Source organism: Rhopalosiphum maidis, chromosome 3 (genome assembly GCF_003676215.2).
Source record: "Rhopalosiphum maidis isolate BTI-1 chromosome 3, ASM367621v3, whole genome shotgun sequence".
NCBI classification, from domain to species: domain Eukaryota; kingdom Metazoa; phylum Arthropoda; class Insecta; order Hemiptera; family Aphididae; genus Rhopalosiphum; species Rhopalosiphum maidis.
In genome coordinates, this window is record NC_040879.1 from 14,001,436 (window position 1) to 14,015,746 (window position 14,311).

The 14,311-nt window shown below is 30.2% G+C and overlaps 1 protein-coding gene across 1 annotated transcript; it reads left to right on the plus strand.

The window, feature by feature from the left end:
• The first annotated feature begins 538 nt into the window (after positions 1–538).
• On the plus strand, positions 539–3,307 carry LOC114253660. The gene is made up of 2 exons (XM_028188622.1): positions 539–3,159; positions 3,249–3,307. Exon 1 carries the CDS (start codon positions 1,267–1,269, stop codon positions 2,506–2,508), a length of 1,242 nt encoding a protein of 413 aa, XP_028044423.1. The 5' UTR covers positions 539–1,266; the 3' UTR covers positions 2,509–3,159; positions 3,249–3,307.
• Positions 3,308–14,311: the final 11,004 nt, after the last annotated feature.

Sequence of the window (14,311 nt, forward strand, 5' to 3'; positions counted from 1 at the left end):
TACTTTTGCTCAATTTGGACAATTTAAAAATATTTTCAGCATAATCGTTTTTTAGAAAGTATATAAAGAATGATTCGAAAATCGTTTTGGGTTAAATCGTCTGGAAATGGTCGTAGAACAAACTTAGGGGAGTCCGTACTAATTCGTATTAATCGTATAATAATTATTGGCATTCCGAAAATGAAACACACGAATTACTTGCTAAAAACTTTAATCTCACCCACGTTGAAGTTCATTCGAAAAATCGACTTCTGAGCCTAGAGGGGTGAATATAATCGATATACGTACGCAATATATTATTAAATTGTATACTAATTTACAAGATTTATTCAAGATTTGTTGTGCCTGACTGCCATTTAATCATCGAATAAATCAATTATGGGTTATTTATTATTCAGTGTATCCAGTTTTATTAATTCATTCACTTTGTTCTAATAACGGATAGCTTATATAGAAGAAGAAATTAAAACGAATTCAGCACTTTGAAAATCGAGATAAAATACAATAATTTGTATACATATTAGCCCAGTCAAATTAGACCAAAAATCGACAAAGTTTGGAACTAATTCCACGAAAGCTGGAGTTTAATTTTTTTTTTAGATCATACCTTACTTATAAACATACTAAAAGTCCTGACACCTACCCCTTGTGCGTAGCCCCCCACCCCTCTTCAAAGGGTGGCGCACCCCTTTCACTTGTTTCGCTTATAACTCGTTAGATTTTTAACTTACGATAAAAATACCCATGACCAAAATTAAAGACCATACAATTTACCATAGACTTGTGCTACTTTTAATATATATATGTTGCGATAAGTGTTATTTTTTTAAAAAATATAAAAAATAATTTTTTTTTATCTTTTTTTTTATTGTGTTTTAGCCAAAACCGTCAATGATACGCTGAAATGACCTATGACAAAAGTTAACGAGCATATTATTTTACATAATGTAATGTTAAATTATATTAATAATTTTAATTATTGTAAGTCGTACATTTGAAATAGTCGTATAATTTTATAAAATTTACAGTATGAATAATGTCATTGGATTATATTAACGTGTATATTATATTATTTATATTATCGCAATGGTTGTAAAAGATATAATTCGTAGAATCGGAATTGTTGTGGATGGTGAGCCGGCCATAGTACACGTGTACACAAACAGGGTTTCAGTGAACGTTGAATCTTGAGGGGATCTATTGTTGTATTGTTCGGATTGTAGTGGCGTTCCGAAGGGCGTCTGGTATTTCGCCAGGTGGTGTCTGATGCATATACGTAGACGGTCGACAGTCGATGTTTGTGTAGTCAATAGTGAACACTGTAACTGTTACATTACAGTCGATATATTTATGCGAGTAAATATTATTTTTAAATTAACGTTCTCAGTTCAGAAAGTGTTTATAAAAATGGCCAATTTATGTTTTATATGTGATGAAGAACTAAGTGTTGAAAGTGAATGTGTATCTGTAAAGGCTAAGGGCATAGCAAATCTTATAAATTCGAGTAAAGCGCGATTCGATAATAAATGGAAGTCTTTAGTGAATTTAGAAAATGTACTTGTTCACAAAGATTGCCGAAAGAATTACACAAGACCAGACACCATAAGGAAATATGTTAATGAAAAAGAAGGTACGAGTAACATATCACCTGTCAAAGGTAAGCTACGTTCAAATTATATATTTAAATTTAAAGAAAATTGTTTATTCTGCGACAAAGAATGTTCAAAAGAATTGGAAAAAAAATTGAGTAAGGAACGTCGAGATAGTATAGTACAAGTATCTACCCTTCATTTTAAAACCTCAATTATGGACGTAGCGAACAAAAGAAATGATGAATGGGGTAAAGAGGTGCTCAAACGGTTGAATAGTGTGATGTGTTTGGTATCTGAAGAATCGAAGTATCATAAATCGTGTGAACGTAGATTTTGCTCGACAAATCCAGTCGATGAAAATAAGAAAAGAGGGAGACCACAAGATGAAGATCTAGCAAACGCTTTTTCCAATTTATGTGATTTTTTAGAATCTGAAAATGAATGTCAATTTGGTCTAAATTTTTTGCATGAAAAAATGGAAGGAACGTGCGATGAAAAAACTTTAAAAAATAAATTGATTGATAAGTATGGCGACGATATAATTATTACAACGAGCCGTGGAAAAAAGGCAGTAGTGTGTTTTAAAAATACAGGATTTAAAGTATTAACAAATGCGTGGTATAATTCAAAAAAAGCAAATGAAGAAGAAGAACGGTTAAGAATAGTCGAAGCAGCAGCTACTATTATACGAGAGGATATAAGGTCATTTGTTTATGAGATCGATTCATTTCCTCCACCAAATCAATTCATGGATAATGTAAAACAAGACGTACCAAAGAGCTTATTATTTTTTTTGTCTGAAGTTTGTGGTAAAAATAAAAAAACAAAATCTCAAAAATATGATAATAAATTTGTGGCTTTGGCGCATGCCATAATAAATTGTTGTAGGCCTCGCTCGTTCATTTCATCAAAATAAAACACCTGAAAACAGTTCAAAAACACCCGGAATTACACGATTCATTATTAATATTTAATAATGAATCGTCATCGCCCGAAGAAATTGAATGTGCTGGAGAAAAATATCTTTTAGCATTATATAAAGCTCCAGCCCATATTACATCTTTAAATAATTTAAGACATCATATTTTTCACAAAACCGCAGCTTCCAACAAAAAACAAGTACAACTAGCTAGACTTCCGCCTACTATCGATGCGGCACGAGAACATTTACATAGAGTGTATTTGCAAATACAGTTGTGGCGTGGTAATAGATTAAATCCACAGAATTGGGGATGGAAAGAAGATAATGGCAAACTAAATCCAGTTTTCACGAAAAAGCCACCAGCGCCGGATACTCTTTTAAAAGTGATCAGTTGTGCCTGCGCAAAAACATGTGAACAAAATTGTAGCTGTCGAAAAGCAGGATTGCTATGCTCGGTTATATGCAAGCATTGTCACGGAGGTTCATGTTTAAATCAGCAACCGATCATAGATGATGTAGAAGAGGACCATATTGATGACAACTTTGAGGACAATATCGATGAAATATTTTTAATTGGAAATCAAAAAGAAGAAACCAACACACCGACAATAAAAAAAATTAGACCCACATAATATAATTAATAAGGTACTGTATGATTTTAATAATTCAATACATAATATAATTTAAATAATTAAATATGAAAATATTAAGTATATTAATTAATTTTGTTTCAGGACCCAAAACCCAACACTATTTTTATATTTAACTTCATAGCTTATAGTCTGAAAAAATAAAAATAAATGTATAATTTCCAATTTTTGTAAATATTTTATAAATTACTGTATGTAATTAATAGTTTCATAATTAACTTTTTTTTTATTTCAATTTTATAAATATGTATGTAAAATAAAATAATGTATTTTCATTGTAAATTTTATGGTCTTTAATTTTAGTCATAGGTATTTTTATCGTAAGTTGAAAAGCTAACTAGTTATAAGCGAAAACAGTGAAAGGGGCGCGCCACCCTTTGAAGAGGGGTGGAGGGCTACGCACAAGGGGTAGGTGTCAAGACTTTTAGTATGTTCATAAATAAGGTATAAACTGCTCATATACCGAAATTCAGCTTTCGACATTTTTTTTTTAGTATATTGTAATTAGATTTCTGATTCTTATATTTTGTAATTGTCAACAAATTGTTCAATTACATCGTCACTTTTTATATAAAAAACATTTTTACTTATGCTAATTAAAATTGTTAAAATAATTTAACGTTATCTTATGTAAAATAATATGCTCGTTAACTTTTGTCATAGGTCATTTCAGCGTATCATTGACGGTTTTGGCTAAAACACAATAAAAAAAAAGATAAAAAAAAATTATTTTTTATATTTTTTAAAAAAATAACACTTATCGCAACATATATATATTAAAAGTAGCACAAGTCTATGGTAAATTGTATGGTCTTTAATTTTGGTCATGGGTATTTTTATCGTAAGTTAAAAATCTAACGAGTTATAAGCGAAACAAGTGAAAGGGGTGCGCCACCCTTTGAAGAGGGGTGGGGGGCTACGCACAAGGGGTAGGTGTCAGGACTTTTAGTATGTTTATAAGTAAGGTATGATCTAAAAAAAAAATTAAACTCCAGCTTTCGTGGAATTAGTTCCGAACTTTTTCCTAATTTGACTGGGCTATATGTGCTTTAATGTTTACAATTTTTACTCTTATTATTTCTGAACTTTATAACTGAATTTTAGAGTTTTAGAGCAAATTATGTTTATAAAAATAAAAATAAACGTATGACTAAAATTATTATGCTTTTTTGAAATATTTAAGTCATTAAGTAAGTTTGTATCAAAAAAACCTACATCATAAAATATATAATATTAATGAAAATAGTGTTAGTATATATATATTTCCTTATATTATGTACTCGCCTATCCTAAACACTGTTTTCAGTTTAATTAAATCGAAACTTGAAATTAAGTAAAACTTACTAGACTATAATTAAACACCCACAATTCATGCAATTTTCTTAAATACATTTATTCTTAAAAATATATTAATATCAATAATTTACTAAACTTATTGGTTAATTTCATTATCAAAGCCTACACGTGTTTTAAAGTTGCTGTATATGTGTTTTTATTTTTCCTCAAGGGTAATTTTTTGTGCAATTATTGTTGAAAGTCATCAAAATCCTTTTAAATGAAAATTAACTTTATACTATTACAATATAGGTATAGTATATAGTAGATAAACGATAAAGTAAATGTGTTTTTTTTTATGTATGATGCACATTATACAAAGAAAAATCTATTAGAATCAAAATGTAAAAAAAAAAAAACAGGCAATGCTCGATTGCATTTTTACAACAGGTCCTTACCAATAAATTATTAATTTATATTGTATACCGTTAAGTTATTATAATATGATTGAGCATAGCACAGATTATTATAAATAGTACATCACTAGGATAATACGGAGATCATAAATACTACCTAGTGAATAAACTGACTGTAGTGTCAGAATAAACTGGATTGGGAACAAACACTTAATAACCTGAAAACCAATAACTTTAATTACTATGCCTATAAAGAAAAAAACTCTATCTATAGCATTGAGTATACCTACTTTCAGAAATTAGTTGCTCATTGTAGGTAAATCTGATTAGTATTACATACAATTTTTATAACAGAAAAATAAATTTGTACAGTTATATAATATAAACGACGCAACGTTCAAGAAATAGAATTAGTTCAAGGCCAAATAATAGTAAATTACGAGTGAGTAATTAAACGACTACATAATTGCTGGTGTGGTCAAGAAAACTATTTCGTGAAAATCAAAGTCTTGATTGTATGCTGTGATGATACAATTGACCGATTGTAAACGAGTGACGTATGACTTCAATCAAATAAGGGCTGTAATAATATTACAGAGAAATATGAATAGCTAATATAATTATTAAAAATAGCTAATCCAAGCTTGTTCATCCAAATTGATATCATAAATAATGAAATTTATTTAAATTCTAATTTCTGAAACATTAAAATTTAAAATATACTTAAATGATTCATCTTACAATCCATAGAAATTTCATACCATTCGAAAAATATCGTCATGTGACGATAAAAACAAAAAATGTTATTTGAGTTGAGAATCAAAATTATTTTTTTATTGAACATAATGATGTATTTAAATTGAAATTCGAACGAGTAGTTTTAGAGATATTTAACTTTAAAAATAAGCATAATTAGCTGTGATAATGATTAATGGATTTATAAAACGCAAGAACCATTATAATTATTATAAATCTTTAACATTTTTAAATTTTTAAAAATTGTCAAATTATAATACACGGGGTGATTTTTTTATCATGAACAACTCATTATTTCAAAAATTACTCATGTTTCTGAAAACATTTTTTTACATAGTTTCAAGTTGTTAAAAAATCAACGTTTTTATTAAAAAAATATATTTTTAAATATTTTTTATCCTTATATTATTTTACGTTTTTTACTTTTTTAAATGACAACATAGAATTTTAATTTCATATTCTAAAGCAGAATAATTTTTTGAGTAATTTTTTACATAAATATCGAATTTAGGGCGAGTAGTTTATAAGCTATACGTATTTAAAGTTTTGACAAGCGGAGTAACCCCGTACCATTCCACTCCGCACATCTAAACTTTAAATATTTATAACTCATAAACTACTCGCCCTAAATTCAATTTTTATGTATCAAAATACTCTGAAAAATATTCTTCTTTAGGATATGAAATAAAAATTCTATGTTGTCATTCAAAAAAGTAAAAAGTTAAAAAAAATGCAGGATAAAAAAATATGTAAAAATATAATTTTTTAACAACTTGAAACAATGTAAAAAATATTTTTAAAAACATAATTACTTTTTGAAATAATGAGTGGTTCATAATAAAATAATCACCCTGTATACTCACTATAAAATAAATTAAATGATTTATATTATTGCAAGCCCATTTTTATGGAATATTAATTAGAGTATAAATATTTTAATAATTTAGAAATTATGTTTTTGAATTTTCATTTGATTTCGTTAAAATTAAAAATAAATATTTACTTACCGATTTACAGTAAACATAGATTGATTCTCATTAAATTTACAAACAAGAAATGTGTATTGCCGCAAGATACAATAAAAATAAGATTTAAAAACATAAATAATTGAAAAATATCCCACAAGTAAATACTTACAACTGACTGAATAAATTCATTATTAATGAAAATAAAGGGTGAGAATGTTTATTGAATCACATGTACCCTAAGAAATTGCCAACAAATCACTCTAACTAAGGTTGAATATAATATCTTATTGAAAAGATTCAGGTTGCATCCAAACTAAATCTCCCAGAGACAATATTAATAATATAGGTAATTCATCATTTGAAACAATAAAAATATGGATATTTTAGATTCTTGACGTAGGAAGGTAGTATTCATTTTACAATGATGTATTTTGTCTGTGTCTGTCATCTCGTTTTAGAGTTAAAAAAGAATTCAATTTTCAAAGTTGAGGGTAGTTTCTGGTAGAACATTTGATTAATGTAGTTTATACTTTAGGTGGTTAAAAGTCAGAAATTTCCAGTTACTTTTCTTAATGGCTGAGACAAACTTACGAAAACCGCGTAATTATATTCACAGAACACTAGTTTTCAACAAAATTGATTTTGTTTTAAATCAAATAAAAAATAGTATTTTTTTTTACAAAGACTAGAACTTTTTAAAACACAATTTTATAAATTTTCATACACGAATATATCAAATACAATTTTATTTTAACCACACCTAGGTTATAAATAATTTTACTCTTATAAGTTAATTATTACATATCTATGTTTTTTGTAATTTATATCATTTCATAGTTTCGTCTACCTTTCTAACGATAATTTTTTCTTAACTGTCACTTATAAAGTATTTCCAATAGTATCTTACCATCATTGTCGCAGTAGTGGTCAACCGTTTTAGTTGAAATCTGTTATAATCGGAAAATATTTACCTTATGCGCTTAGTAATTTAAAATATCCTTTGATATTATATCCACTTATAATTATTAACATATAAGTAATAATACTAATAAGATTAAGAGAGTTATTTAATAACATTATATGTATTTTTATTTTTATTATTTTTAATAAATATATCGAAACATTAATTTTATCTATAAATACAAACTATAATGTCGTTAATACGATAAAAATAAATAAAAGTTTAAAAAATGTATTATACGCAATACACGCGTCTTTGTAAATACAAATATTCTTATAAATTTGTTAAAAATGTATTTTCCTTCATTGTATTTTACATGAGAGTAAAAAATTAACTCACATGGAAGATGATTATGTGTTTTTAAAAACCAAATGCCCTTCAAAGGATATTACTTATATTATCATTAAGTTAAACAATTATTCATGTCTCAGCAATAATAAATTATAATTTATAAGTTACCTAATACTTTATAAGTACTTAGTCAAGTACAAGTATTAATGCAATTAATAATATTGAAGAAATAATTTTCTATTTTTGGCACTTGAACTTTATTAGGTAGATACTAGATAATAATTATTGTTCTATGATTTTCATTACGTTTCTACTCTAATGTCAATAAAGCTACATTAAAAACGTATTATGTATGATTTATTCTGTTTCCATTTTCGATTCAATTTGAGCTGAAAAATTTTAATCTACATGAAATAACTGAGAAAAATGCAAATCCTTCAATAAAAGCTAGACATACAGTATTAAATACATGTTGTTGATAAATCTCTAAAGTTAATAAGATATTCAAGATATTCTTATTTGAAATACTGTTTTTTTTTTAAATTATATGTATTGTACACAACTCCGTTTATTATTTTTTTTATGGAATTGTTAATATTTTAATAATATTATGATTTCTTCGAAATTAAATGTTATAAACAGCTTAAATTTATATACAATAACATTTCTAAAATCTTTTGTTCATATCCAATTGTATATGAGGTACTTCATAAAACATGCAAAATAATTAATTTATATTATGATCTTACATTTTTTATCTCACACATACGCAATATATATTTTAATTTATTACATCGGATGCACACATTTTTAAATTAAAAAATTTGCATTAGACTAGCAGGGTAGGGTTAACGGTTGGGTTCAGGTTGCTATGGGTCTGTCAAAAGATAAAAATATATGCAAATGCGACATTCAAGTCGACATATGAGACACGCCACCACACATAGTTTCACCGTCAACGCTAGTCTCGACTAAGAATGCTGTTGATGTAGTTGCAAAAAAACAATTACAATTCTATAAAAAATGGTTATATAAAAACCATTTTAAATGGAAAATGTGTTTGGAGATGAATATAGAGTGCCTGTATTGTGTTACTGTTTTGGCAGTGAAAAAAGTGTTTGACGGAATGTTTTTCTGGCCAATCGTCGTATTATAGACCGGTATCGGTGTACCGATGGTCCGGCGGTATAAGTACATAAAAGTAAAATAAACATAAAAGTTATTTTAATTTTTAAACAGACTAGTATTATTTTTTCTATAATGGAACAAAGGAATAAACTTTATTTTTAGCTACAATGGTTGTTGCATAAGCTGAATTAGTACAAATTTACGATTGAAATTGATTATTTTTATAAATATTTATAATATTATTATACGAGTATTTTAATAGCTGCATGTAATGTGGTCTCTCAAAATTTAAATTGCTGCAGTCAATTCATAATATTTGATACATTTAATATTAAAAGTAAACTTTTATTTTTAACTTAATACATTTTTAATCTCTCTATAAATAATAATTATTTAATATACGCTATAAATATATGTATAGTCTCAGACCGGGACAAATTTCATTAGTGTTATGAGAATATTTTGTCACTTACTTAGAACCGGGAAATTATTTAATTATTAAAAGCTTAAGAGTAACATTTTTAAAACAACGTATATTTCAGATTACGGAAAATATTATATGATGATTCGCCTAAATTAACAATCATACATTCACATTACACACATCTGCTGCGGCCAGTTAATCAGTTGCGTACGACTTTCACACGCATTTTTATCATTTTAACATGTTTGCCTGTGCATATTATAATATTATAGTGATAACTTTTTATAATATTAGAAGACGAGTGTTTATTGTGGTGTTCGGTTAAACTTTAGTTAATACACGACAAGAAATCGAAGATTTTTAATGTAAAGAAATATAACAAGGAAAAAGTAAACACAAAAAATACAAGTAACACGTCATATTATATTTTAGTGTTAAAAGTTCAAAACATCAACGTGTTCGGTTTTAAATATAATAATATATTATATTATCCACGTGACTGATTATAAAACGTATTAATAATGGATCAATACGTCACAGTTTAGAAGTAAGTTTCAATCATATTTCAAAAACAGGCTCTAAAAACACTATACATTAAAATTAATAATTTGAAAACGCTGTAAAAGTAAATACTTTTGACATTAGGTGGTTTAGAAATCATTAAATAGTCACTTGCACTCTTACCATTTCAATTTTTTTACATAGCTTTTCAGTTATTGCTATGAAACATAAGCCATATTGGAGTCAATGGGATCATAATATTAATACTACATATCCATCGGTTTCTACGGGCGTCGTAAAGATTATATAGGTCACGCAGATAGACGTGCGTGAAAGCGGCATACCCGGGATTTATTAAACAGACGGGGGGAGGGGGGGGTGTACAACTCATATACTATTATCGTAATAAAAATATGAAAACATATATTATATTATAGCGCAAGACCCAATCACAGGGTTGAAAATCAAAAAAAAACTACCAACCGTTTCTATAGATACCTATACAGTAATTATAGTGTAATATTACCACACTTCAATGTACCACTCAATCCGCTATGAATGAAAAAAAAAAATAAATTAAAACGTCGACTTTTGCTCGATTCGAGACGTCTGGCACGCTCCAGGGGTTAGAGAGGTCATGACTCAGAGTCAACCACTTTCGATGCGCCACTGTCACCGTAACTTTGGGTTGTGATGGTTTTCTGAATTATACGTATTTGTATGGTACTGCTGCAGTAGGTACTGCGCTTTTTGCAGTATATATAAAACCAGGAAAACAACAACTGCACTCGTCGCAGTGTGCGATCGTATCGCGTAGTGTGACGGTGTTGCCGGCCGCAGTATGATAATAACTCGTATGTATGAGCCCGTAGGGTACGAGTCGCGCTAGTCGTCGAGTCATCGCCCCGGCCGGGAGATGCCGAACGATTAAACGAACTAAAAAGCTAAAAAAAAAGGTGTAAATATATCGCACGTATTCTATCGGTGCGTCGGTAAACCGCGCCACGCACGAGACTCGTCCTCGACACGAGCCGCTGATAAAAATAATAATATTATTATTACGCCGACGCGTCGCCGCGATCGTTCGCCGCGATAACACCGTGAATTATAGCGGTTTGTAATGCACGGTCGTCGAGATTTTTTCCACTTTCCTCTATCGCTATTAGCCGGCACTGCTCTTTACACGCGGCGTTACATCGAGTCTGTCCCACACAGCGGCTGCTGTCCCGGGGCGGCGCGTGGACCAGCCGTGTCTGTAGTCCGCGATGCGTACGGCAATAATAATAATGTACGATACGCCAACGCCCGTCGTCGTCAAATCTTCTTCACTTTTCGAAAAAGAAGGCGTTCGGTACCGCGATAGCGTCTGCCCCCGTTTTGGTGCGAACGTCCATCCCTGACGGTAACGAACCCGATCGCACTTCCGGTCGAGACAATTCGTTGTCGAGTTTTTTTTTTTTTTTTTTGTCGGCGAAGACAACTCGTCGAACTCGTTTCGCTGTATATCGACAGAGCGTCTTACAGACGATTGTGTTGTGGCGGTAATAATGATATGTCCTGTTTCGCGCACGCGGGCGCATTGGTTTACAGCCGATGCATTGGCATTCGTCAATATTGCCGAAACGGTAAACGTCGAATGTGGATTGTGCATTCAGTACTGAGCGGTCAGCGTTCGTGGTGATGCGTGACATCGCGGCCGACTCGCCATTTGTATTCGATTATTTTCTGTTATGGTTAGGTGATACGGTTTATCTCAACAATATTGTAGAGAGAAAACAAATTTTTCACCAACGTACTTTAAGCTATAGTATAGCACGAAAAACGACATATTTTCTTGGTTCAACTTGCGCCTAATATATTTTTTTATATTAAAAAGTATAATCAAGTTTCCACTTCTTTTGTTGTTAGATTAATCATGTCGTATTTAAATCAATATAATAACAAGTTAATTAAGAACAATTTTTAATTTATTTTCTGAATAAAAATGTAATGATATCTGTATGAGAAATTTTAAGATACACAACAATAGTAATATTATGAATTTTATATTACGCTAAATGCTTTAACTTTTACCTTATAGAGCAATTCTCTAGCGTTTTTTTGCGAGGCATAGCCTAAAGGACATTTTTCTAGAAAAATTATCGTTGTAATAGTTATAAGACTAAAATATATTTAGATTTAAAGTATTTTAAAGGTAATTTTAGTGTTGTTGTTAGTTATTTTATAAATATATAAGATGTATTAAAAACATGTTTACGCTGCAGATCGTCTACCAAGTATTGCTTTTAGTGTAGCTTAAACAGTTTTATAATACATTTGAAATTAGATAATATTTTGGACTATCTGACCAATTTAGAATGTACTGTATATTTTAGAATTTAGTTTTTTAGCGATTTACCGAAGCACTATTTTGAAAAAAAAAACAGATATGAATATAATATTTGTAATTTTATTGCTGAAATATTCATTTTAAATAACTAAATTCGTGCTTTTCGATTCCTCCACTTGTACAAAATAGAACGGAAAATCAACGTGATCCGTATAATCCGTACAGTGTGTACGGTTAGGTACACTACACATGCACTTTACACTAAAAAATCATGAATATGTAGTATTAAAAATATATTCGAAAATAATTTCGAAATCAAATTGAGCATCAGTGAATAGTTCTGTTTAGTAAAACTTGTATTATATAAATCATTTTAACTTGTATTTTTTCCAAACAATGTAAGATTGTACTTATGATTTGCACTCACACCGTTTTGTTCTAATTGCATTAACATAAAGGTAATCGGTTGGTTGTAATTCATGATGGTTATCGGAGAAAAGAACGCGTGAAACATTAAGCGACGGCAAATTAAAAACAGTCGACAAAAAGTCGAGTTTTTTTTTCAATTAAAAAATCAAATTTTAACAATAATATAACATCAGCTAACGTCTTACGATTCAACTCGTTTTTGGGATATTACAATATTGTGCGGGGCGTTAATGTACCTAAAACTCGGTGTAAAAAAATGTTAAGGTCACGAATGTACAATATTACATCGTTTTACCCGAGCAATATCGCTGCAAAGTTCACATTTTATTATAGTTAATGATTTTCAGGCAAAACACGCGCGCACACCCGCCCACCTATCGTTTTTACGACACTTTGCAACGAACGCTCCGCTAACAAAATATAAAACCTATCAACCGCCCTAAAACGCACGAACCGGCAGATAATTAAAACGTGTTATCGGTTTGGTGTAAAACAACATAATAATAATGTCCATTGGACGACGCAGTAATGGCACTATATAATATTATACTCATTACACAAGTATGCGATGTTTTCGCGTAGGCCACCTACCCAATAAGCTATAGTAGCGCACATTCAATATTTTCCAAGGATATACACATCCGCCAACCAATTACCATGCTTATACGAACACAATTTTTTTCGCTTTACCACCACCGCTCGTTATTTTATAGGGTAGATAGTTTTCACCCCTCTGTGTGTGTGTGTGTGTGTGTGTACTACTGCTCGGAGTCGTCACGCGTCACGAAAAGCACGCGGACAAACGGAATCGAAATAAAACGACATTTACCGCCGGTCGTGGGATTAATGATCGAAAACGACGTCAACGAAGTATATCCGCAATCACCGAAATAAATTCTGAAAGGCCAACTTGCTTGTCACCGCTACGTGTTTGGGTGGAAATTTGGACGGCGTTAAGTGTGCTGCCGGCGACTGACAGACGTCAAAACACACATTCAAAGAACGCCACAAATATAATACAACATCAACAATAATACCGTTGATTGGAAAAAAACTATGAATCGTCAAAGAATTCTATGCTTAAAGATGTCGAAATTCGTCAATAACTGTAAACGTTATCGCCGCTAATAAGTCGAATAAAATATAAACCGACAGTACCTACTTTTTAATTTGTGTGTGTGGCTAAACTCGGAATAAATAATAATAATGCGAATGGCGTCTCATATATTATTTTGTTTGAAAAGAGGGTATGCGAAAATGTCTCTGCACAGTCTTCAGCAATAATAAATTCGACTTTTGGCGTGCGTCCTAATAGTTTCCATTCGACATTGAGTGAAAGATATAGAACTGCCTTACCCGCTATAATTATTACTATAATATTATGGTCATCGTGAAATAATAATCATCATGATTATTCATTGTTCGACAGTATTTTTCAGAGAGAGGGTGGTTTTCGTTGAATTATAAATTAGGCGCATTATCCGCACGAAAATCAAATTACAAAATCTTACGTACTTTATTATTCCTATTCTTGACACTGGTTGATTGTGACGTGTAACGCAGTTGTACGGGGCCCTGCCTATTACCGGCGTTTCGTATCAAGTATTAAAAATAATATTATTTTATACGGATGACCGAAAACTACGGATTGCAGCATGCTACAGGAGCC

What these genes read in the sequence shown, in the direction of transcription:
- LOC114253660 (XM_028188622.1), top strand. Translation starts at nt 1,267, where the DNA reads ATGCATATACGTAGACGGTCGACAGTCGATGTTTGTGTAGTCAATAGT.